This window comes from Homalodisca vitripennis, chromosome X (genome assembly GCF_021130785.1).
Source record: "Homalodisca vitripennis isolate AUS2020 chromosome X, UT_GWSS_2.1, whole genome shotgun sequence".
NCBI classification, from domain to species: domain Eukaryota; kingdom Metazoa; phylum Arthropoda; class Insecta; order Hemiptera; family Cicadellidae; genus Homalodisca; species Homalodisca vitripennis.
The window spans coordinates 66,514,922-66,542,425 of NC_060215.1; the positions used below are offsets into that span (position 1 = coordinate 66,514,922).

The following is a 27,504-nucleotide window of genomic DNA, read 5'->3' on the forward strand; positions in this document are numbered from 1 at the left end:
AAAAACAATTCAATAAATGCATAGCCCTAAGAAAAAGGTATATTATATGTTATTAAATTGAACTTTAAAAATACAACAAATAAAATAAACTTCAGCTATTCAGAAAGTAATGCTATGTAGATGTCCAAATTCTGTGTGTAAAATTATTGTCTTGGAAGATAGTTCTGAAAAATATGAGGTTTAACACTGAGAATTTGAATGCATACCAGATGCCTCCTAGTGAATTACAATATTTTTACACTGAGTTTATACTGTTGTGACTAAAAATAAAATACTGAAGATCTAGCCAATTACTTTAAATTTTAAAGAGGTCAACATTCAGCTATAACCATGTCAACCCTCCCATACGTCAAAAATACCTGATATAGTAGTAGAAGAGTGACTTGTCCAAAAGCTTATAAGCCTCCAATCGTATAGTCATAATCCCATTTTATTGTTACAGCTAACGATTAAAGCAGTAAGCCTGTTTTCTATTTTTCTTGTTACTGGTTAACTTTTTACATATATAAATGTTAATTGTTGTTGATTCTATTCCCATCCCTCATAAATATTACACAATAGCTCTGCAAGTCCATTGAAAACATTTCTATGGGAATTGTTAAATCATATGGGACACTCATGAGTTAAAGCAAATAACAATATACATTAATGTATTTTATAAATATTATACATGATTATCCAAAACTAGTCCTCATATGGTAATGGTTGGACAGAACATGGCATCATCCTTTCTATGAACCATAGGAGGAAATCAGCATTACTTTCTGACAGCTCTTGTATTAATAAGCACTCAAAATAAATACTATACTTATTGCTTATAAAATGGTTAAGTTATTATTTACAATCTTTTTTTATTTATTGATTACTTTAAATATGTTATGAAGACTCTTGATTATATCATTAACCTTATTTATGTATGAGTAGGGTAGACGTCCCTATTAACTGACCACCTTCGGGACCAAACTTGGTTGGATAAAGGAAAAATCGCTTAAAACAAAAATCACCATTATACAATCCCTAGGCTATAAGATATTGAAATGAGCTTAATGTTATGTATAGCCAGCCATTAATGTTTGTTTCATAGTCACCAAAACTTATTTATGTTTCATTTCACTCATTGTATGAATTAATTGTACAAAATACAATATGCTATACTCACAAAATATAATAATAATAAAGGTAATATTGTACCGCCCAAGATGTAAATCACAACTAAAACAATAGAAGCATTAACTTTTAATGACTTGTTCATTGTTATTGTACTGACTACAGCTAAAATTGATGTGTATCACTTCCTGAAATGGGGATGGTTAACCTCATGTGCAGTTGATCCAAGGGCGGTAAAGAAGGTGTGGGCACCTACTGCATGTATGTATATAAAACCAATTACTATCACGGTCACTATCACCCTGAGAACGGAAAACCACCAGTCGGTCTGAAGTCTGGTAGTCACAGGTACCCCGTTATTGATGAGAGCATATTAAAAATTATTAAACCGTCTCGTTGAACCAATTTATATGCATCCAGCAATGTCTTTATGAATTAACTAAAGAAATACTATCTAATATTATAATCACACAGATGAAGAAGGTAGCAAAATAAAACAAAACAGATAAAAGTAGAGTACTACACCACACATAGCGGCTGTCATCTTCGACTGAGCGTCACTTAACTTATCAGTGACACAATTATTTTTAAGTAAAATTATGGTCAACTGTAAAAGAATTACAGTCTTAAGAATCTCAAATTAATTTATATTGACATTTCTTATCTGTTAAAAAGCAGCCTTATGTACATACTTGGTGTCGACTAATTTGGCCTTACTTTAAATTTGATTTTTTACTATTGAAGGGGATTGGGAAGGTAGCAGCATATTTTCACACATTCACCTTTGTCCTTCACTTATTTTGTCTCTTCTGTGATGCTTGGTTGTTGATGGTCTATTAAATAGACTCAATAACAAAGGCTTAAGAACAGAGCCACACAGATGACATTGTCATTATAGTAAGAGGTAAGCATGAGACTGCATTAATTTAACAAACTAAGAAAGCTCTGAATTTGGTGTAGGAATAAATAGTGTGTAGAGGAGAGAGAATAAGTGTAAACCCCTCAAAAACTACTATAGTTCCCTTTATCTAACGGCAAAAGCTTAACCTGCAGCCTCTGTCTCTAGGGGGCAGTAAGGTCGCCCTTTCGAATGATATTATATATGTAACCATTGTCCTTGATAAAAAGCATTTAAGATGCTATGCGTTTTGGTGTGGTTGCTCTTCAAACTATCAGACAGTTAGGAAGCATTGGCAAAATGTAAAGTTAAAATTTCTTTGACAGAATGGGTGGCTATAGAAATTTCCCTCTACTAGAAAAGTCTCCAAGGTATGAGACAAGTGAAAGCTATTCTTAGACTTGAGAAACTGGTCATCAGATTCAGAATCAAAATCTGTATTGCCGTTACAAAATATATGTATGGGATCGTCACAATCTAGGCAATACAATAATCTCAAAATGGTCACAACTACATACACTTATTCTCTGTTGTGTTGTCAGTACATTGCTCACCTAACTACCACTTGTATAAGATGGGTATCTCTAAATCATACAAATGTTGTTTCTGGATGAAGTTCAAGGAGACTGTCATACACATAATTTGTGGTTGCAAAGCGACTGTTCTGATTTGGTGAAAACACCTTCACAGGGCATTTCTTAAATCTGCTGAAGCAGATCAGGGATTTATAAAAAGCTTCAAGGTGACCTAGGTTGTCTAGATTTCACTGCATTCTCATAATAGTTCCTTAAGGTCATGGAGAATGGTGTATTCACTTGCCCAATTGTCCCCTGTATTTAACGTAGGTTAGTTATCTACCTGAGGAAAAGATCAGATTAGACATATCTAAAGATAGTAATTTATCTTGTTTTACTAACATTACATTGTAAAAACTAGTTTTCTTATTATGATCAAACATGCACGTTTAGTTAAAGTTTTTTTGCGGTGGGAGGAGGCAGAACCCCCAAACAGTCCCTTGTAATACTTTGCTCTTGTTGCACACCCAGTCAACATAAAACCAATGTAATAAAGCAACACTGATAATTACTAAATACGGGTAGTAAAATATTCAAGCTATTCTTTATACCAATCTTATCATATCTGAAACATTATGATCAAACTAATTACAATAGGCATTAGGCAGTCAGCCACTGATATTCTGATGTCGATCCTTGGATTATTTGCATAGATTACAACTTGCTTGAGTAGATAACTGTTAATCAACGTTAGTGTGGCATGAAAAATGCTATCCTTTTAGCACTAGTTTACAATGACTAGAAGAGTTTCAGGTACTAAGGATCAGTTTGGATACTCCCCCAGTCCTAAATGTGTTGGGCCGTTGGTTGGCATCGCAATAGAGCTTCAATTTGAAGGACATTAGAAATAAAAAATTGTTAAAATCGGCAATTTAAAACTAGAGAAAGTTTCTTTAACGTTTAACTATAAGTTAAGTTATAGTAAGATAAATATTTATATTAAATTGCGATACTATAACTTACACCATTTATAAATTTGTATCAGTACTACTTTTTGTGTATAGATCCTGGATCATCTAAGAAATGGGAAAGGAGATCCATATGTTATTGAAGGATGAGGATTTCACAACACATTTTAAAATTGTTAGTGTAAATTAATCAGTGTAAAACATCTATACATTCTTAAAATACAAGAATTAATATTTTTAAGGAATATGTCTTCTGCTTTCTAGCTTCTACAGTAAGTGTGGCAACTAGTGGTGTGACTGACCAAGACCAAGCTAACATGCCCCAATGGTGGCTTAAGAAACATGAGCTTTTTCTAAGAACGACATAAATGTTGATCATGTAAAATCCTTACCAAAAGCTAAACATCCAGAATTTTAACTTTAATTGTATTACTGTACTAAGTATTAAATAGAGGTTTAAATACTTGATAGGTTATTGATTATTTATTGGTTATTGAGACATGTTTGTTCAATTTTACGTTGGGCTTGGCTTAAATATCTTTGGGGTATCTAAGAAGTCACCCTTGATTGAATTACCTACATCAAATAACAATTGACTGTATTTAAGCATTTGAAAGCTGTAAATATCTTAAATGAAACAAAACCATTTTATAACTAAATATAACAACTACAAATAAGCCACATCTTTCCTATTCATTAAACAATGCTATTTTTAGTGATCAACAATACAAGTGGTAAAACCAACTAAATATTAAGTAATATGCAAAGTGAAAAATAAAATAAGAACAATAAACATAAAGAACGGTGGTAAAGTAACTTAGGGCACTAGTAAAACATACAGTTTGGGTCGTACACGTAAGTTAGACATCTGCTTATACAACTATGCCTCCCTCACTTTGCTTACGTCTAGGGATGATTACCTTCTTTCTTATAAACGAACATACAGTACACAGGCACCTTTAACTTTGCAGAATGCAAGTAAATAAATAGTTGAAACATAAGTATTTACCAAGAAAAATCCAAATTAATAAAATTAGTAAATTTTTTCATACAACTAAAAGATGTGCACTACCATATTACACTTCTTTAATATATTTCTATTAAACTTTTTAAATGGTGATAGAATATCCATAATGAAATAGAAAAATTTGTTACTTTAAAATTACAATATTACTAATAATTTTAAAATGTATTATTTTACTACAAGCAAAGTATATACTGTATATTTCTGTTCATGGCAGAAGAATCATTTAGTCTACAGACCTACTTATTAAAGCATAGTAAAAGAAACAGTAATTATTTTACTCTCAGGTTGTGCGTTATCACCGCAAGAGTCAATTCAAAGTCAACAATATAAAGATGAAAATAGATTTCAATTATTTACAATAGGGACTTAACAGCATATATAACAAGTATTTTAGAATATCAGTGACCTGTTTTCTTAATTAATGTAAATCACAATATTTTAATTATTAATATACATTTTTCTAAAATTCACTGCCAGTTGATATATTTGAAAATGGTTCCAAAGCGGATGAGGGAGCATCTCTCTACATGCCTCGGAATTTTGTAGAGTTACATCACACATATTATGTAGTAGTGAGTCATTTTTTATTAATTTAATCCCAGATATTTGAATAATTTTAAATACAAATTTTACTGTATATTTTCATTCACTTTCACTGTAGTATTATATTGAATAAAATAGTATTACACTAAAATGAATAGATAAGCAAGAATCTAACCCTGTTGAACCTCAAAACAAGAGCTCTTTGTTTAGCTTATTGTGACAGCACTATCTTAACTTCTTTCCTGTCATGTTCACTTATCTCACATGAACTAAAAGTGTGAACCTGTGTATTAATGGTTTAAAATATTTGTCATTATTTGGCAACGTTTTAGTGAAATATAACGAACTATGTGGTCAAATCTTTTCAAAGTCTTCTTTTTTACTATCAATTCGGCTTATTTCCTATAGATAGGTACATAATGTAGAAATATAGAAGTTGGTATTGTGGGTTTTTTAATGCAGCTGTCAATTAGGTACAACTTTTTATTTTCCATTTTAAGCCATTAATTATCTTTTGGAAAAAGAATTGTATGTGAAATTAGTTGTTATTCTTTAACAATACGATCACATTCAATTCAAACTCACAAAACACTAAAAAAAAAATAAATTATACTTCAGAACAAATAACTATTTTTATTTTAAACAAATATCTCATATAAATAATAACACATTTTTCAGCCTAAAATACATTTAAAAATTGTCTGTGCTAGAAAAATATCATATAGTAAAGTGATCGAAACACAGAAAGAGAGAGAGAGAGAGAGTCAGACAAAGAAAGACAACATAGGCATAGAGTGAAATTTATTGAAAAGGAGTTAAAGATTACTAAGGACAGAGAACGATATGCAAAAAATGTTAAACACTAAAATACATAACATCATGTGAACACTACCAAATAAACATTCAATGGTGTGAGAGAAAAAGAGGTTGAATTTGAATAAAATGAGAAATGGAGCAGTTACTGGAATTGTGAAAACGAAGTTATACAATCTGGTCAAAGATAAGGGGAGATGAATTAGTAAGAAGAAGATAGCAAAGAAATAAGAAGAAGAAATGAAGAAGTTAAGAAGTCATGATGGGCAGTTATGAACAGCGTTTCTATTTCTAAAAATGAAAACTATGGTACTTAGGCTTGTACATTACAAGAGTTATGGGCGTTTTTAATATTTAAATGAGTGTATTATAAGCAGTGGTATTTATTATATCCCAGTAACAAAATACAAAGTAAACTAAACCTCCAACAAAAAGACAATGCTTATGTATTACAATATGATAAATACAAAAATTATGACGATCTTTATGGATAAAACTCAAACTAACGAGAACTTAGCAGACAGAACTTTTAAGTTATGATAAAAAATCAACTGTTCATGCCAAGTTGAGTGGCCCAAACAGTGACACAACGCTCTACCGATGTTTAGACAGTTCTTCCTAACAGGGTAGCAGTTATAAAATGTTTAAAAAATATTTGTGGGCGAGAGTGATTCCTGGTTCAACATGCCTGGTGTGAAAACTCAGTTTACAGATTGGTTGGGGAGGGAGGGAGGGGGTGAGTTGTTGACTCCCAGACTAATGATTGGTATGGTGAGAACATTCTACAATTTTGGTTTTAACAGTGATTCATAGTACATAAGACTTGGTTACAGAATGATCACTGGCAAATTTATTTAATGCAAATTTTGTCATCACACCCTGTATTGGTAGGGGTAATTCTGTGTGGTGTTTGTGTTCATGTTGTTCTCTCTGATTTTTTAAGAAGTTTCATTAGTTTTTTAAAGAAATTGTAAACGAAATTTACACCTTATTGTTCAGTTTGACACCAGGTACAGTTACAAATAAACAGCTTTAACAACATCAAGGTAATGTCTCACATTTTTATATTTTTCACAATAAGTTTCTGAAAATATTGGTATATTATTGCAAGCAAGATTAAATGGGACAGTTATAAGGAGGGACCTCTCTATAGATGAGGCAGTGCTCACCTTTGGACCTGGCTTTGAGCTGCTACTGATAACTAGATTCAGTAGATTATCAGACCTTATCTATTTGTACTTCTTATCAGACCTTATCTACTTGTTTATTTTACAAATTTTGTGAGAAGTTTCTCATTGAGTGTTATTGTAGAATTTAGTTTCATCCAAATTTTATTTATTTATTAAAAAAAATGATAGGGCTATACTTTGTTCAGAGTGCTTGAGCTGGTATTATTTTAAGTCTACACATTTTTCTCTTGATGATTTCCGTAATATTGAGAAATCAAAAATAAAATGGGTGTGTGTTAAATGTTTGAACACAACTTAATGAGGTTTTAGAAGAACAATTAAAAAATATGAATGAAGTGGTGAAAACGTTAAATGAAGACTTACTTCAAACACAAGAAATAAATAACTTAAAAAGTAAAAAAGTTCATTTGGAGCATATGTTATTGAAAAATAATGAAGAAATTGTAAAAATGGAAAATTTAATGACAAAAATAAAGAAAACCCCGGTAGAGGAATTTATTACAGTCATGAAAGCTAAACACCGAAAGAGCAGACTTAGCTTGCTGTGGTTCTTTACCAGAAACTTTGTGTTTGAAACAGTTAACTCCATTAGTTCACAATACAAACAGTAAACAAAAACCAAAAACTTAAGTAATCTGTAACAAACAGCTTTGTTACATGAAAATCTGTTTCATGTTCTCCAAATTGATGACAACACACATGAAAGTGTGGAAAATTATGTGGAGGTACAGAGCAGCGGTCAAAGGAACAGAATGTTGATTTGTGCAGATAGCCATGGCAGAGATCTAGCCTGGCATTTGAACGGATTACAAGACGGCTTTGAGGCAGTAAGATTTGTTAAACAAAATGGATGCACCTAGCAAATTTGTGATAGGAAAAATATTACAAATGAGGTTTCTAAAGAACAAGATATATTAGCCATTACATCAGGCACAAATGACATAGCCCACAATGAATCAAAAGAGTTTTTAATTGGTATCTCTGAAACTGTAAATCAAGTTAAAGAAAAAAATGTTGTTTTAGTAGATGTACCAAACCGATACGACCTTCCTGAGTGGTCATGTGTAAACAAAAAAATTCGAAAAAACCAATTTTGAAGTAAAATAGTTAAGAGATATAATAATGTAAGACTGGTAGAAGCAAACAATGCTGGTAGAGAACTCTTCACTCGCCATGGCATGCACTTTAACATCAAGGGTAAAAGATGGTTGACACAGGTAATTATCAATGTGATAAATAGGAAAATAGTTAGTAATCCCGCTGAAGTGACCACAGACAGTGAAATTACTTTAAACTTAAGGGACAAGGAAGAAGAGCTAACAAAATAGCATTGTGTGATAATAACACAGATACTATTGAGCGTACTGTTGTAAAGAATTCTGCACAGATTTAGTTGTTATTTATAAATATACAAGGAATTAAGAGCAAAATGGAATAATTAGAAGTAGTGATAAACATGAATGACTGCACAGTGGTCTGCATTGCCGAGCATGGTTGCGGTCAGAAGAAGTTGGGCTTCTAGTTCCAGAGAAATTTTTACTGGGAAACAGTTTTTGTCGCAGCCAGCATAACCATGGTGGTGTGAGCATTTTTGTTGAGAGCAATTCTATTTTTAAAACAATAGATTTAAGCATGTATTGTCAAGAACTCCATTTTGAAGTTACTGGTATAGAACTCGTTAATGAAAATTTAATAATAATTTCACTTTATAGATCACCAAAGGGAAGGACTGATATTTTTCTGCAAACTCTAGAAGTACTTTTAAGATACTTAATAGGCCTAAAATGTAAAATTGTTATAGGTGGAGATATAAATGCAGAATTTGACATTTTAACTAAAAAAATAGTGGTAATAGTGTTTTAAATATACTCACACAATATAATATGTATTGCACAAATTGCTTAGACAATATAATTATCAATATAAATTTTCAAAATTACAGTAGAACCCCTCATATCCGGCCACCAAGGGACCGAGCCCCTGGCCGGATAACGATTCGGCCGGATAAACCAACCTACAGTACACAGCACTTGACGAAACAAAACAATTGTACTATACTGTACTAACCGCACTGGAAATAATCAACGAACTGTTTACAGGTTAAACCTATTAGCTCAACTGAGGACAACACAGGAAAATGTAAAAAAATAGATACACCAAAATAACGCAAGAGTCGTGGGAGACTAGTGCGTGCAACTGCGCGTCTGCAAGCCGTGGTAAATAAATTTCGTTATTGGCTTCCGGGAAGTGACCGGATAAACCGAGGTGCGGTAAAACCGAGGCTGGATATGAGGGGTTCTACTGTATAAGTGTGAGATTCTGAGACCAAATTTATCTGATCATGATGCTCTGTATTTTAAAATATATTTAGATAGTTTGTGTATGTACACTAATGGTTTGGTAAAAAATCAAATGCAGGTTGTGTTTAGGCCAATAACAAAAATTAAAATAGTAAAGTTTAGAAAAATGTTGGTGGATGAAGATTTTATGGCAACTTTGGGACAGAATGAGTCAGCCTGTATTTGTTTTCAAAAATTCTTTCATAAAGTTTTGATTTATTTGAGAAGTCTTTCCCAAAAAAGGTGTGTAAATCTAATCTGGAGCTTAAAAAAAAGAGAACAGCAACTTTGAATTGGTATACACAGCTGATACACATTGGTGTATAAGCTGATCTTTGGGCAGCCGAACATAGCCCACATGAACGTCCGGGTGTTGTATAATACAATCATGATTGGTTCCTCAATAGCCACACAACGCAGAAGTGATTAACTCATACTACTAAGGAAATTCTTTACTTGTTTTATGGAAAGCGTCTCCAATTGAGCAATAATAGCCTACAGGAGCACTCTGAGGAAATTCAAAATGATTGTAAAATATGATAATAATGCCAAGACTTAGTAAAAGAATATACTATCACATTTTTGCACACTGCTTGGTTACACAGGTAAAAAAAAACCAAATACTATATAGGTTACAAAAACACGTATATAGGTGGATAATTCATTCAAACATTTGTAAATAAAATCGCTGTACAATACAATTGGTAGATTTGTTACACTTATATAGGTGGATAATTCACTTGAACATTAAAAAATGTGTACATATAATTGATGTACGATACAATAGGTGGATTACTTACAGTAGAAGGCACTTCCCAGGGTCAGCTACACACGAAATAATGATATGCACCAACAAGAAAAACCCATCTTGTTAACAATGATATGTATTACAGACGGCTTTGGAAGCGAGAATGACCGAAAATGTAAGTCAGAGTACTTATCAGAGATGGAACTATGATAATTATGCAACCAACACTCATGTAAGATAAAAATAGAAATACTGATTGGTAAAGAGTGTTTCCCAAAAAGTAAGGAAACATTTGTTTTTAAAGTACAGAAGAGCAGCAGCTAAAAGCTAAGGTAATAAGGAACAAAGTTTTGGAAAGATATAGAGTTCAGAGTCATTTAAAATATATAGTGCTTTAAAAATTTGAAAAATGAAGGTAAAAGATTTGAGTATATACATAAAAGAATAAAATAAATTTCTGACCTCTAGGAACAAACATAAGAAAGTTTTTTTTGAAGACAATACTGTCAAAACACTTTTATGTTTAAAAAATGAAGAAAATAATACAGTCTTGTTGGAAAATAAAGGCAACTTATAAAAACAGTTTATTGGTGGAAATAACATTAAAAATGTCATAATAAACATTTTTATGTCCCAATAAAGAATTAAATATTGTAAAGTATTATGCCACTTAAAATATTTAAAACTGAAATTTTCTCCAATATATTCTTTTAACTTATTGAGTTTCAAATATGTGCTGTATTTTATATTATATTGTATTATGTTTGTGACAAGACAAATTATTTTCATCATTCTAAATAAAACAGTAATTTAAGACTATTTGAAATTAATACTTTTACTTATAATAACCATATACATGGCCCATTTAACAGCATTATACATTTTCATCACAAGTGCCAAAAAAGGCGATTTTCTGATACATGATTATGTTTTACAGAAATTAAGTCAAGTACTGGAAAAGCACTTTTGGTATGAGTTATGAATGACACATTTCTTCAGATTGCAAAACAAGAAACATCGTTATATACTCTATATTAAAATTTAAACAATTATTTAACTACCAAATGACAATATGTTTTACACATATTGCAAACTGAATAACACCAGCTGATTTTAAATACTTAACAACAACTGGCGGCAGGACTGGGAAGATCACACTTTATACAATAGGTTATACAAAACTGTTATCGAAAATATTTACTTCCAGTAAAGTGTAGTAATAAGTATACACTAAATCAATAACTGATATTATTTTATAACTAATACAGGATAAAAGGAATTTTCTCTTTGGTCACAAACAGAAATGTAATAGAAATTTTGTTATTTTACAAGAAAAGATTAGTATTTAGCGTTAATGTCTCCAGTTTAACTCAATAGTTCTGTATTAACTATTGATGGAAATTTAAACAAACTATAGTGACATAGAATACAAAAATATCAACAAAACAATACAAATCAACAGCCCTGTTGTGAATTTAGTGAGTACTAAGCATGTTCAATACAAGAGAACTTCAAATTATTATGTACGATAGTACATTATTATTACGTAAAATTAATTTTTTCAAATTGTCCCATATTGTGATAGCTGCTATTGTGTGCTTTCTCTGAGAATCTTCATACTGTTTGTTAAGTGATTTGTTGAAGAACTGGCAATAAATTTGTGGCAAAGATGAGCCAAAGCCTCTGATAGACAACTTAATTTTTGAACCTGCTGGCCACTAAGATATGTTAAAAATTTAAATTATGACAGAGTTTACACATTTCAGTGTCTGCTGAGGAAGTACTCAATATGGATTAAAACACTGAAACATATTTATGTAATTTGAAATCATTTGTACCCTGTCAATTCAAGTAAGACCTTGAAGAGGTCTATGGAGAGGATGATTATAGGAAGTGAAACGTAATCAGTGATCAGTCACAGGAACAACTCCAGCAAGTATTTTATAGAAGTTTTGAAAATTCAGATAAAAGTAGGCACTTTAAGGCGAGTACAGATTAAGGATGAGCATGGTGAGCTTAATAGGTACCTAGTACTTGTACCGTTGTAAAGGTTTACTGATTATTAATAAATATGATTAATTAAAAGACCAGTGACTAATGTTGATCAAGGGATTTCAACGATTCATTGAGAGGGCCAAACTATAGAGTTCGTGGTTTGGGTTGTATCAGCAGACTAATGAAATCCAGCATCCAGTGAGATATTCCACCCCTTCATCATCCACAAGTGACCGAGAAGCCTGTAGAAGGCTCATGTCATTGAAGAGATTAGTATAGATGTCAGGTGATATGTAAAATCCTAGTCCCTTACAATCTTCAAATCCGACTTACAAAAGTAACTGGTTAAGAGGAGCACATCAATCCCAATTTAATGAAATAGTTTCAATTTCCTTTTAACTTAATCTTCTGTAAAGTCAACATCATTAATTGAATTGCTAATGTGAACACTATTGATATTATGAACTAAAATTTTAATGAACAAATAAAAATAGCCCAGAAACTACGTGGCCTATTTTGTACTGGTATTTAGTTTGTAGCACGTTTCTCAAGATCCCAAAGAACTGCTTCAGTTTCAGTACTAATGCCTGAACAACAGAGTAGTGAAACTGTTTCAGAAAGACTTGAAAATATCAGAGATATAATATGAAATTTATTCACATCTATAAACTTAATATCTTAATAATGAGATGGGAATGGTAATCAGTCACTGTGATTATCTTTTTGGTTAGGAAGATCTTTTATCATTAGTAGATTATAAATAAACTAAAAACTTTGTGAATAATATTCAGTAAACAAGAAAAACTCATCTGAATACAATACAATACAATAAAATTAGATGACAGATAAACTTAAACACTTTTAAGCAAAATAATGCTTCGTAAAAACTCTTGGGATGTAAAACATATAAAGAGATGTATCACTATATATACTGTGCAGAAAAATAGTTGAGTGGAAGGATATATAATACAGGTTTGTTCTGCTCTTATTAAAATGAAGGTAAGTTTCCCTAATTTCCCATCTAATTTATAGCAGTGCAAGTAACTGCCCTAAACAGAGTATTTTAGTGGTCCTGTGCCCTTACCTACAGATGTGAGATAAGCGTACTATTAGTTTTTTTACTGTAATAAGAAACAAAGGTTAATTTATTGTGATATATATGTAGTGTTTATGGTGATGAAGTAATTTAATTTTGAATAGTTTGTTGTTGGTGAACAATGTTTATTGATGGAAAAGAAAATATTCTTGATGTGAGCACAGCAGTAGGCCAATGACCTCTCCTACAGTTGACATAATCGGTGCTAATTGGAAGATATACATAACAAGTGAAGCATGGAGTCTACGCAGATACCCTATGACTTTTCATGGGGCTTGAACTCTATCTTGGCTGTCAACATTTTGTGAATGACAATAAAGTGAAATACACACTGGATAAACTGGCTAAAGCTTTTTGTGGCAGATTATTAAAATGAAATAAAAAGATTATTGATAAGATATCAAATACGCTTTGATAAAATGCTTGCAAAAAATAGGATCATCAAAAAAGGTTATAAATTTGACAATTTTTAAATAGTAAAAAGTTTGTATAGTTTAGAAAACTTAATTTTAAACATTCCTCATATAAAAAAGCTGTTGACAATCCTTAAGAGTAGAACAGTTTTTATTTGTCACCAGTCAAATATTAATTCCTACGATCCTGCTTTAGAATATCATACCTACAGAGTACATACATATGATATACACAGTAGGATAGATCACAAAAGTTGAGCTATATAATTAGAGAACTATTACTGAGAATAATTTACTAAAAAACTATATTAAGACCATTCTAACCGGTTACATACACCAAACGCCAATATTACGTTTTATAAAATTATGTTCTTTTGTTAGGTATTTTGTTACATGATATGTTGCTTCAAAATATAAAATAACTTTAATAAATTTGGACGTTACACTATTTTATTAGTGTAACATAATTCCAATAATTATTTGGAATAACAATAAAGTATTAACATTAACTGAAGTGAACATTGTGAACACACAAATTAAGGCTTTTAAAAAGTAATTTATTGGTATTAAATAATAAAGGGTTAACAAATTAACCTAGGCATACATTATGAAAGGAAGAGTATTGCATTCTAACATATTTTTCATTATAAATAATGCTGAACCACTTTACAACTTACTGTTTTCATTAGGTCACTAAGTGATGTTTTCTACTAAAAACACATTAAATAGGTAGATAAACTAAGTAACATTCTTGACAGGTCATCATTGTCTTTATTAATAACACTATCTAGACTTCTCAAGTAGACTATAATACAAAAATACATTCAACAAACTCGACAATGTAAAAAGTGACAAAACACCACTATTCAGTCAGTGATTAAAATGCACTCTTACAACGTATTACAATCAAATTTTGTTCTTTATGCACCAATACCATATTATATTTTCCTATTAGCAATTTTAATAAACAGTATTAACAGTAAATTTACATACTGTAGTATATCTTGAGCTTGATTAAAAAATAAATTTCAAGTTAATTTTAAACAAAATTGTTCATTTAACAAAATATAATGAAACCAACTGAAACAACCAAGAAAAACAAACTAGAAATTAAAACTATATACTAATAACCTGAAGTGAAAAGCCAAAGTGGCCCTAATTGAAATCCTGGACGATTAGATGTTGCTCTCCAAAAATACCATCATTAATGGTTTAGAATATCTTGTAAGGTTTGGGACGATAGACTGAAAGACAGACTGACAAAAGGTTGAAGTGAGCAGAAAATTGTTGTTTACATGTCATCAGTTCATCAATCTTTTGAGGTTGGTGATGGAGATTGACCCATGTAAAAGATTTATGTGTAAACGTGTTAACAATTTGGACTTGATCATCTGTTTTTAGGTTTTCTGTGCTGACACATAGTCAAATACAAATTTTTACCTACCGCTTTTGTTGAGCTGAAAGTTACTTAATAAATAATTATTGTAGCACCAACATTTTATTATTAAACATGTGTTTTTCAATATCAAGATTAATTAAAATATTGATTGTGTATGGTGTATATGTTAAAAATGATGCTACTCATCAATCAATCATTCTCTAAACCGACACTCAAGACTCATCATCCAACATACAAACAAGAAACAGGAAAACAACAGTTCTGGTAATGACACTTCAATTAACAATAGTGTTATAATGTTAAACCTAACTTGTTACATGCCAACCAATAGCTCTTCTTGTTGCCAGGTGACACGTTAGACGAGTCTAAGGTAGCCTACATCACTTACATCTGCCTGTCAACTGTAAAATAAGCCCCCTTTGCATTTAAGTTGCATTTACTTGATTACTACTGTATTCTACCAATATATAACTAAATATATAACTATATATCCCACAATAATGCAGCTGTGTCTATAAAGATTCTCTTCAATGGCTGTATTTTTATTTATATATAAAACATTTTTTTCACATATTAAAAAAGTCCTACGGGAAAAGAAAAGAAAAATTCAATTGAATGCCTAGAATTACTTTGGACATCTTTGTATAAAATGGTCAAAATATAGTACTAAAATATAGTATTGATAAGATTTTCAATTCTTGTAAGTGTTGTTTATATTTCTCTTTAAGGAGTTTAATGTAAAAAAATATTTTTTATTTTACAGAATAATGGAACTTAACCTTTACAATAGGACAGGCTGGCAGTTTACCAATTCCGTAACAAATATTTTGATCTTACATTTTATATTGTATTTTCAACATTCGACAAAAATAACTCTTCATTCTTCCAAATGGGACTCCCTCAAAACTATTTAGATCAAAATAAATAGTTTAGCAGACATTGTTCATTACATCTTAAACTAAAAACTTTACATTCTTAGACACCTTTATAACTGCCTCTTATCTAGATGAGATAAGTAAAGAATATAAAAAATAGATTTACCTCTTTCCATTTAAAATGTACATAGATGATAACAGTAACAAATTCTAAAATGGGTTAACAACACTATTTTACAAATGTACAATGAATTATGGTAAAAAACTATGTTATGTTTAATAAAAAGACCAACCATAAAAAAAAAATAAATGTCAAGTTTAAAAGTAAACAATTAATTAACTGAAACATTAGAACAAGAATATTATGAATATTAGAAACAGGATATTTTTCAGGTATTATAAAATATGACACATTGCAAAGTAGTATATGAACTAGTAAACATGGAGAAAATAGAACATTCATAAGGCAATTGACCATCTTTTGCATATTAATTTCAAAATCTGCACAATCTACGTAATCTTAGCTTGTGTTTTACAGTTCATGTATGGGTTCTGCAATATGCGTGGGGATGTCTCCATTACTCTCAACAGCAACTGGTCCAAATAGTCTTCCAAGTCTCTCTTTTGCTGTTGGAGGTCCATTACCATATCAATCAATTCCTGCAACATGGCCAAACCTTTGTTCACAAATTCATTGACACACTTTTCCTTACAATTAATAACAATAAATAGAAGAAAAATCTAGAGCTGACGAATTTTTTAGTTTTTCTCTATGTAAATATGACAGGAGAAAACAGGTCCAAATGCAAATAATTAATTTTCGGTGTAAATACCCACTAACCCTTTCCACTTGAAAAGGGAAAAGGGTACACACACACACACACACACGCGCGCGCGCATGCACGCACGCACACACACACACACACGCATGCACACACACACACACACATTACATTCATACATATACAAAGTAACAAAATATTGAAGCAAAATCTTCGACACTGTATATGGACTTCTCTATAAGTAAGCTGACAGTTATTTCTAGATTCTCTAAAATTAAAATAAATTCATATTCTGTCATAAATTAAATGGCTTATTTAGAAGATAAAGAATTGTAGGTTTTCTTCTTAAAGATAGATCTTCAAATACTGTCCTCATATGATTCACAGAGCATACAAGACCAGCCAGAAGAGCACAGCATACTCACAAGCATGTTTCTGTATTTCAGCTCGGCTCCCTTATTCATTATTCTTTAAAAATTATGGGTATTTATTTACAATACCGTGACCATGGAAAATGGACTTTTTTTCATGGGTTGGGCATTTATAGCCTAGTATTATTATCACAGGTGCATATAAACTGGGGGGAAAGAATATTATTGTATTATATTGATGCCTTTCGGGCATTATTGCGTTAAGGAGCAGGGGCATCACGTGATCTGGGATTCGACTTTTGCAAGCTCGAGTTAATTTTTTTTCTAAAAGAGCAAGCAGTGCGCAGCACTGCGCAGCGGGCAGGCATCGTTGACAGGATTAACGTACTAGTCTGCATCATTTCAGTAACTTATCACTTACCTTAATGAACATCCAACACAAAGGTGTGCCATTACCACTACTGAACTAGGAGGTTAAGAATAGACACGGAGGAACAAAATAGTTCAAAATGGCGTCCCTTCTTTATTTGAAAGAGCCGCAGAGTAATACCAAACTGTCAAATATGGATAGTGTTGCCAGAGGTACTGTCAAAAACAGAGTTTTCAGAGAATTTAAAAAAATCGTAACTCCTTTGATTTTCGTTGCCGACGAATTTTTTTTCACTATTGTTTTCAGGATAAATTGTAGTTTCCAGGAAAAAAAAATGAACATACCTTTCTATGGTCACGATATTGTAAATTGATACCAAATTATGTTCTCTAGTTTTATGTAAAATCAAGACAACTGTTCACAGTGTTTTATGTAGCAGGCATCGACAGGCAGGGACTATTTAAGAACAATCACTTGACCAATTTAGGCTTTATGATGTTAAACCAATATGTATCATAAGCAAAACTACCAATAATTTTGTTCAATAGAACTAAACTGCAACAAGAACTAAACTAATTGACATCCAAGAAAAAGTACTGTTCATATATATTTTAACCTTAGCTTTTTTATGGCATCAAAAAAATAATAAAAGTAGCTTAAAAACTGCAGTATCAGCCTGAACAGCCTATATTGCTTTATTAGAACCTCATTTCAATTTTGTAATACTAATATACATACAAAAATGACAATAATTCTTTTTTTATGTTTTTTATTGACAATGGAATTGATGTAAGCCAAATTTGATGAGATGTCAATTTTGATGAGGACCCCTCGTTGCTGCGCCTATTGATATAGGTCAAATTTGATGCGAGTGTAAATTTGATGAGAGTCCCAGGTCATAACACCAATTTGCTATGTGTCACTCCCACGTTGGTTACGATAATTTGCTGAAAGTCAGTTCTTTAGAATTATTCACTCACCATGTAGTTGTACGCGCCTTGTCACCAGTGGCACGTTGTTATACCATGTTGTTCATCATAGTATCGGTCGCCATCTTGCCCAATGCTAGCTGTATTTCCTCGTATTACTCAAAAATTATTAGATTTGAATGTCTCTGGTGTTATCACCAGAGACAAGTCAGTGTGTATGTCAGGGTTCCAAAATATATTAAGTAATAATTACAAAATTTAACATCACTCCACACTTTTTGTAAAAGGGATATTTAAAGAAAGTCAAAGCAAGTGACCACGAGATTAGTTTATTAAATGTCACACTCTCAACAATATTATAAACTCACTCACCTTGCAGTGCTTTGATAATTTTAAAAGTCTAAACAATATCCCATCCTTGATTAAATTTCAATATACTATACAACAGATCATTGCTTTCCCAGGAGAACTAACACAACCTCCTTGCTTCGAGTCTGATGGTAGAAGAACGAATCTCCGTATAATACGACGGATACTGATTCAAAACAACACTCATCACTTCTCTCGTTCAAATCATCGTCTTCACGAATAAATTTAATTTAATTCTTTCTTATAATTGTCGAAATTTATCACGTTTACTATAATTAATCAATTTAAGTATTTCTATTTTCTTTTTATTAATTTTTCAAAGCTTTTTATTTAAATTTTTAGTAACATGTGCTTTATGACGTCATAAATTTACAAGTCATTCATACCACAATTGGCTCTTCTGCGTAATTCTATTTAATGTTTTTGTAAAACACGAATTTTGGTTATGTTTACTTCATTTTAATTAATCAAATCTTTTCCCGTATAAAGTTCAATAAATGTCTTCGTTATTAAATAAATCTCAATTCCGACAACATGTGATTCACTGATGTCACAGTCTGCCGATTCATTGACGTCACAGTCTGCCAATTCCCCGCGAATATTCAAATGTCGTAATTTGACCTGTTACAGAATTTTTGGGAGTATAATAGGAATTTAGACAATAGTAAATGTCCAAAATCCTATTACCCTTCCAATAACAACAAATTAGAAAAAATCTTAAGACATCAGAAAAAAGAAGATGCCAAGTAGAAAGTGAGAAAAGAAAACTAACAAAAAGTCTAGAAATAATCTGGTAGTCTATTTGTATTGTATAAACACCTAGTTTATCATGAAATTGATTGAGAATTGTTCCTGGAAAGGAAATTGATCATAAGCTACACTTCTATTGGTGGGAATGTAAATGGGAGCATTTCATAAGGGTTTAAAATATCAAATAATACATTTTGTACAGTTGTATTACATATTTTTATTCAAAGTTTTATAGGGAAAGAAAGTAAAAGAAAAAAAATTATATACATTTTAAAGTGACACTAAAATACTATTTTTCAACATAGTCACCACAAAAATGTAGACACTTATCATAGCGGTGAACTAGTTTTTTAATTTCAGCGTTATAAAATTCTGCTGCCTGAGACTTCAACCATGTAGTTACACCATCCTGCAGTTCCATGTCGTCAAGCACTGCGTTGCAAAGTTCTTTCGCAGTTCTTCATGGCTGAAAACAGGTGATAGCCGCTGGGTGCAAGGTCCGGACTGTACGGCGCAAGTGGATACACCTCCCACTTAAAAGCAACCAGGACTTCTCAAGTCTGATTTGTCATGTGTGGTTGGGACCCATCTTGTACAAAGTTTATGGTAACCTAACGTCTCTGTATCAATTTTGTGTAATAAACTCCATGAAATTTTAGGAAAACTAAATGAGAATTCTTTTATTATTGATCGGTGGTCTTCTTTAATCTTCTCATTGGCTTTAGAGACAATTTCATCGGTCACAATGCTTAGTCATCAACTTCGTCCGTCATCATTCACATTACGGCGATTTTTAATCCTAATACACCACTAACACACTCCACCTTCAGTAATCACATCATTCCCATAATCTTCACAGAGTTGGCGATAAATCTCAATCGGTTTATTGTGTTTAGGCAACAAAACCCGTATTATTAACCGCACTTCATAACTTGCAGGATTTTCAAATGCGTCACACGTTTTAAACTGCTATTGTAAAAGAAGAAGGATTAACAGTAATCTCTCACTAGCATGGCTGGACAGCCAGTGAACGGAGAAATGCCCTAACATCAAAATGACCGCGATAGTCCCGCCCCTAGCGGCTACAGAGTAAAAAGTAATCTACTTCCTGGATAGCCATCGTGGTTCACTTAGAAGCAGTAATAAAGAACATTATCTCCTGCAATCTTATTTCTGATGTGACGATTGCCATTTACTATTGCTCATAGATCAGCTGTGGTTGGTTATTGAGTGCAGACCTATTGTGACCTGTATTCTTAAGTTCAGTGTATGAATAATTAGTGTGTATTTTATTATGTGCATGTCTTAGAGTTAGTTTACATGGAATTGAAACACAACATGTTAGTTGTGACTCCTTACTTGTCCACCTTCCCTTTTATTTCCGCCATTGTTTTAGCCAGCCGTGACGATCACCATTGGCTAGACCCTCTGGTCAGTCGTAGGTGGTTAGTAGACGAGTGAAGACGTATTGTGACCTGTATTCCGTAGTCCAGTTTTAATGATTAGTGTTTTGTATAGTTTTTATTAAGTGCATGTTTATAGAGTTAGTGAATATGACAAACAACATGTAGGTTGTGATTCCTGACTAAGGCGTGCCACAACGCTTTGGTAAGATTTGTTTATTTTAACCTAGTTTGTAATTATGTATTAGGTTAGTTCTTTACCTGAAGAAGAGATCAGATTGCAGATCTCGAAACGTAGTGTTACTGATTTCTTGTTTCACTGAACGATGGTAAATGTCCGGAAAAATCCTGTTTCCTTACTTATCCATTTCACAACGCTTAGGTATAACTTTTTTATTTTAACCTACATTGTTAATTATGTGTTACAATCCATCTGAGAAAGAGATCAGATTGCTGATCTCGAAAAGAAGTCTTACTGATTTTTTTGTATCACTGAATGATTGTAAATGTCCAAAAAATCCTATTGTCCGATAAAATTTGTTAGCTTTACACATTTAATAAATTGTAGTCTGACCTTGTATTGGCAGAAATAATAGCCTGGTCTAAGCAATTTGACCATCTTTTGGATTTTTCATTCAATATACTGGTTAGGGTGGCCACTCAAAACCTCTTTTCAAATTCCCAGTTTTTTTCCTGGCTTTCCCTGTCAAACATTTCTGATTCTCTAGTCTATTTTCAAACCAAATAAACAACTGTAATACTGTATTTAACCCTTATGCCAATACAACAGTAACAGTTTACAACCGCTAAAGTGGTGGATTTGTAAAAACATAATGGTTCTTAGCCCTGAGAAGACAAGTTATATTAATTTTAGTTTAAGAGGTCAAGTGCCTTTTGACGCCGGTGCAATTATTTATAAATGTTTTAATTGTCTTTGTAATAATTCTATTTGCAATTTATCTTGTAAACCGGTTGCAGATGCAAGTGAAGTTAAATATCTAGGCGTAGTGTTAGACAGAGAATTAAACTGGAATAACCACATATTAGTATTGAAATCTAAATTAAAAAATTATTTACGAGTTTTTTATTTTCTGAGGAATTTTTGTGACAAAGAGATATTACGTCTTTTTTATTTTTCATTGGTAAACAGTCGGTTAGACTATGGTATTTCGTGTTGGGGAGGCACTTACAAGACAAAGCTACAGCCTATTTTGAAACTTCAAAAACATTTTATTAGAATTATGGTAAACAAACCTAAAACTGAAACCTCATTCCCTCTATTTGTCAGCCTTAATATTTTACCTCTAAGATTTATGTTTGTGTACAAAACTTTAAAGTTGTTCTACGATAAGAGTGGAAACCTACCGGATGTTGACATTAATGAGTATAGGTTTAAACTTCGCAATGCAAATAACTTTAGAACACCTAAACCACAAAAAAACATTTTTTACTAAAACTTACTTTTTTTTAGCCCCAAGAATATTTAACAAAATTCCTAATGAAATAAAATTTAAAAAGTCAAAATTCTGTTTTTTTGAAGACATTAAAACAATGGTTGTTTTCTTTCTGCGACATTGAGGTTTTAATTGAGGTTCAGGAATAAATGAATTAAATTTTCATTAATTTTCCAAGCATGGTCCACAAAATTTACCCTGAAATAGATTCCAGTAGCATGTATTATCTTACACATGATTACAAAATTTCAATAAAATAGCTTATAGGGACTTTTTTCTTTTTTAAATTTAACTGTCTGAACTTTTTATATTTTTTTAGTTTTTAATAATATAATTACACGGTGTCCTCTAAACAGGCTTGCCTTGGAGGCCCTAAATTTTCTCAGGATTTAAAATATTGTTTTATATGTACATATTAAAAATGTTATTAGTTTTTTCTTCCTCTAGTTGTGTATTTTGTTAGCTTTTATCTGATGTATACTTTAATTAACATTCATATTGTAGTTGCTGTAATGTACATAGTAGTTAAGACTTAACAATTTGGACAAAGGTTTTTTTTTTTTTTTTAGTTTGTATAATTTGATATTTTTTTTTCTTCATTAAGGTCAGACCTGGGAGAGTTTTTGTTTTGTTTTGTTTTGTTTTTTTTTTTTTTTTTCTCACGCTCTGTAACTACTGTATGTATTTATGTTATCCTGAGAAAATAAATTTATTCTTATTCTTCTTATTCTAGTTTATCGCCACCAGCTGTATTTGCAAGAAATGCCACGATGCTGTGGTAGTCTAGCAAATTTCGTCGCTAGCAATATGCAAGAAATTCGGTGACGATTTATCACAATCACCTATTTTAAACTCATTAGATTTTATACTGTGTCTTTCGTTGTGTCGACATAACATTGTGTATACCTAATAACTTTCCTTTCTGTGATATTTACAAAATATACGAGGCGTCTTCAGAAAGTAAGTACTATTTCATTCTACTGCTGCTGTAGCGCTGCAATCGGTGTTCAGCGCATGCGCATTAGTTGTCCTTGTTCCCTGGCTATCTACTCAAGCCATTCTAGTTGTTCTACGAGGGGGTACCCAAAAGTAACCGGAATTGTATTGCTGGCAGCCGGCAGCGTGTAGTACACATTCCTGCCGCTAGGCGTGTGTCGCGCAACCCATTGCGAGCTCAGTGACCCCAGTTCCGTTGTCCTAGTGCATTCTGTTCGTTCGTAGTGACTGTTTTCGCTAACCCTGTTTTGTTCTTGTTTCGTTTTTTGTCATGGCAAGTTTAAGTGAACAACGTGCAGCTGTGAAATTTTGTTTTTTACTTGGTAAAAATGCTGCAGAAACTATTTTAATGTTGAATACAGCTTACAAAGATGATGCTATGGGGAAAACTCAGGTCTACGAGCGGTTCGCTCGATTTAAAAATGGCGACATGTCGATTGAAGACAAACCTCGTTCTGGACGTCCATCAACCTCTCGAACGGACGAAAATGTTGAAAAATTCGTGAACTTGTGCTCACCGACCGTCGACAGACAATTGAGGAACTATCAGAGAGTAGTGGGTTAACTTGGAGCTCGGTTCAGCGAATTTTAACAAGAGATTTAGGACTGAAAAGGGTTGCTGCCAAATTTGTTCCTCGACTTCTGACTGACCATCAAAAGGCACATCGAGTTGAAACTTGCCGCCTTCTGAAAGAACATCTCGAAAATGATCCCGATTTTCTGGAAAAGGTAATTACTGGTGATGAGTCATGGTGCTATGGTTATGACCCAGAAACGAAGCAACAGTCAAGCCAATGGAAGTCGCCATCTTCACCTCGTCCAAAAAAATGTCGGCAAGTCAAATCAAACATCAAAACCATGTTGATTTGCTTTTTTGATGCTAAAGGCATTGTTCATTCTGAGTTTGTTCCTCCAGGTCAGACTGTCAACCAAACATTTTATTTGGAGATTTTAAGATTGCGCAACAGTGTTCGCCAGAAAAGACCCGATTTGTTGCAGACTAGAGACTGGTTCTTCCACCACGACAAGGTTTAGCCAAAAACAGCATGGTTCCGCTGCCCCACGCACCTTACTCGCCTGACCTCGCTCCATGCGACTTTTTTTTATTTCCACACATGAAAAGAGGCTTGAAAGGTCAACGATTTGACAGCGTTGAAGAGCTTAAGAAAAAAACGAAGCTCGAGCTTGTAGCCATTTCTAAAGATGACTACAAAAAATGTTTTGATCAATGGAAATATCGTTGGGATAAGTGTATTAGTTGTAATGGAGATTATTTTGAAGGAGATAAGGTCGTATTGTAAAAAATTTGATAATATATAATTTTTATAAAATAATTCCTGTTTTTTTTTGGGTTTTCTCTGAATGTTTAAAATGTTTAAGACAATTTAGTGATCCCACAAATTGTGAGATTCGTTCTGTAATAAGATTTTTGAACGCAAGGAATGTGAAACCGGCTGAAATTTATCGTCAACTTCGAGATGTCTATGGGGAAGACGTAATGAGTGAAGGAATGGTGAGAAAACGGGTTAGAATGTTCAATGGCGGTCGAACAAAATGTTCATGATGAGAATCGGAGCAGTCGGCCTTCTCTTGTCACCGATGATCTTGTAAGGGCAGTTGACGAAAAAATCCAAGAGAACAGACGTTTCACTATGACAACGCTATCTGATGCTTTCCAACAAATTTCACACACTCTTTTGTACGAAATTGTTATGGACTGCTTAGGTTATCATACGCTGTGTTCCCGATGGGTTCCAAAAATGCTCACTGACGTGCACAAAACCAAAGAGACTCTGAAGTGCTTTGACTTTTTCACATGGTACAGTGATGATGGTGAAGATTTTTTAAACAAAATTGTGGCAGGTGATGAAACTTGGGTCCGTCAAGTTACATCGGAATCCAAACAGCAGTCAATGGAGTGGCGACACACGCAATCCCTGAAGAAATAAATATTCTGAAGCAACAATGTCTGCACAAAAAATTATATGCATTGTCTTTTGGGATCGGAAAGGCCTTTTGCTGATTGATTTTCTCACAAGAGGTGAAACCATTAATACGGCAAGGTATTGCGAAACCTTAAGAAAACTAAGGCAGGCATTTCAAAACAAACGGAGAGGAATGCTCAGTAACTGAATTGTGTTGCTCCATGACAATTCTCTGCCCCATACCGCTGGTGACACTCAAACATTGGTTTGACAATTTCGTTGGGAACAGTTTGATCACCCGCCCTACAGCCTGGACTTGGCACCATCTGATTACCACTAGTTCCTGCACATGAAGCGCAAGCTGGCCGTTTAGTCGAGGTTTACATGGGATCGTGATATCAAAACATAAAATCACTTTCTTTGTTTTAACCTATGTAATCTGATGACCAATTGGAACGTGTGTGTGTGTGTGTGTGTGTGGAGCATTCGTTTAAATACGAAACTGAGGCCTCGGCCGCGATACAAACGGTAAGCGGTGAGTGCTGGAACGAGTAGCAACTTAAAGTTTAATGTTTGTATTGTACATATGGGGAACACTGGACATTAGACACGAAAGACGAGTGGCAGGCCAGTACACCACATGATGCCACTTATCCGATGCCAAAACTAAACGTTAAATGTTTCTCCTGTCGCTCAGCCCTCAGCTCATTCTGTCATTAATGTGCATCATTTCAGACGAAAACGCCCCCTTCTTGGCATTACTTGTTGTAGTTAACCCACTATTTTCTTCGCCAAAAGGTGTCTATTAGGCCTGGTAGAAATCCAACTGATATTCTGCTGTACAAAAAAAATCGGGTTGCATCTCTTATCAAACCATTAAACATATTATACTATTCAACAAATCAAACTCTTAAGTCTGATTATAGGGTGAACACTGTACATTTCAGGCCTGTGCTATCTATCTAACACGTCTTATCAAAATACTATTTTTACTCAAGAACAAGAGTTGGACAACTTCGTCCAGAGACCCCACTTCGGCAACTGAATAATACTTAAAACCTATTTTTATCACGGTCACTACCGCTCAACCGCTTGTTTACTGCTCGTATAGAGCCCAGGTCCGGGACGATCAGTTGGCTGACTTTAATTGTCCAATGCATTGTTGCGTATTTTTTCTTGGGGAGGAGGGGGGCTTGTCGTAGCAGAGGAGTAAAACTAACAAAGATAAACTTCAATACAGTAGTGGATACAACCTCGGATCAACCTGCAAACATATGTCGATCTTCTTTCACAATTTAAAGTACCACGTCTAATAAAATACAACGTTTTGAGATTATTCAATTTTTGATTCAAGGAGCTGTCAAATTAATCTGAGTTAAAATTGAAATTGAAAAAGTAATACTCAATTCATTAATGAAAGCTAGAGCTTAACTTAGATTTATTTACACTACTAGTTTTACTTACCAACTTATTTATATACACTGTAAATTTAGATTTTTACTTACTAAGTTTTAAACATTACATTAATTTTAAATGCTTTACCTCTCGTGATTTTCCATCAATTTTTTTCAAAACTTCTGAAGAATATTTGCTGGAGTTGTTCCTGTGACTGATGACTGATTCAGTTTCACCTCCAATTATGATCCTCTCCATGGAGCTCTTCAAGGAGGAGGTCTTACTTGGAATTGACAAGGTAGAAGTTTTCTTGAAATCTGTGAATATAAAGTTTATTTCAAATTACATAATCAATATTGAGTATTACAATTAAATTATGGAAGTTATGAATAGTATGTTATCATACAGCTGGAGTAATCAGTGACGCAAATCAAGAGTTTACATTAACTCTGAGAATCAGGACAGAGGATGTAGTGGCTTTTGCAAAGATACCTATGATAGTGAGGTTTTGCTCGAAGAAGGCAAAATGTTAGTTGCTCAATTCTGGTTGCCTGATAGGCAGGTTATGTTTTTTATGTGCCGTTACAATTCGTACTACACTGAGTTACATTATTTTTCCACATTGTTTTTTCTTGGAAACATTACAGTACTATTTCTCATGGAGTAAGTAATAATATTCAGGGTGTTTCATATCAGGTGTCTCAGATTGATTATGATAAAATGGTCTATCATTGAATAGAGAACTAACCTGTTTTTATTTTACAACCATGAAACATTTGAGACTTGAATCTAAGATTGAACTAAAGTCAGTTTATTTCAAAATACCTGTATTAC

The 27,504-nt window shown here is 32.8% G+C and overlaps 1 protein-coding gene across 4 annotated transcripts in view; it reads right to left on the reverse strand.

Annotated features, from left to right (window-relative positions):
• Window positions 1–14,188: 14,188 nt before the first annotated feature.
• The window catches only part of LOC124369107 (rab11 family-interacting protein 1), a 74,233-nt gene continuing 60,917 nt past the window's right edge, over window positions 14,189–27,504 (reverse strand). For all 4 annotated transcript variants that reach the window (XM_046826859.1, XM_046826857.1, XM_046826856.1 and 1 more), the window contains 2 exons: window positions 26,818–26,987; window positions 14,189–16,586 (listed from right to left, as the gene is read on the reverse strand). In XM_046826859.1, coding sequence (XP_046682815.1) covers window positions 16,437–16,586; window positions 26,818–26,987 — 320 coding nt within the window. In that variant the 3' untranslated portion in view covers window positions 14,189–16,436. The remainder of the gene's footprint in view (window positions 16,587–26,817; window positions 26,988–27,504) is intronic.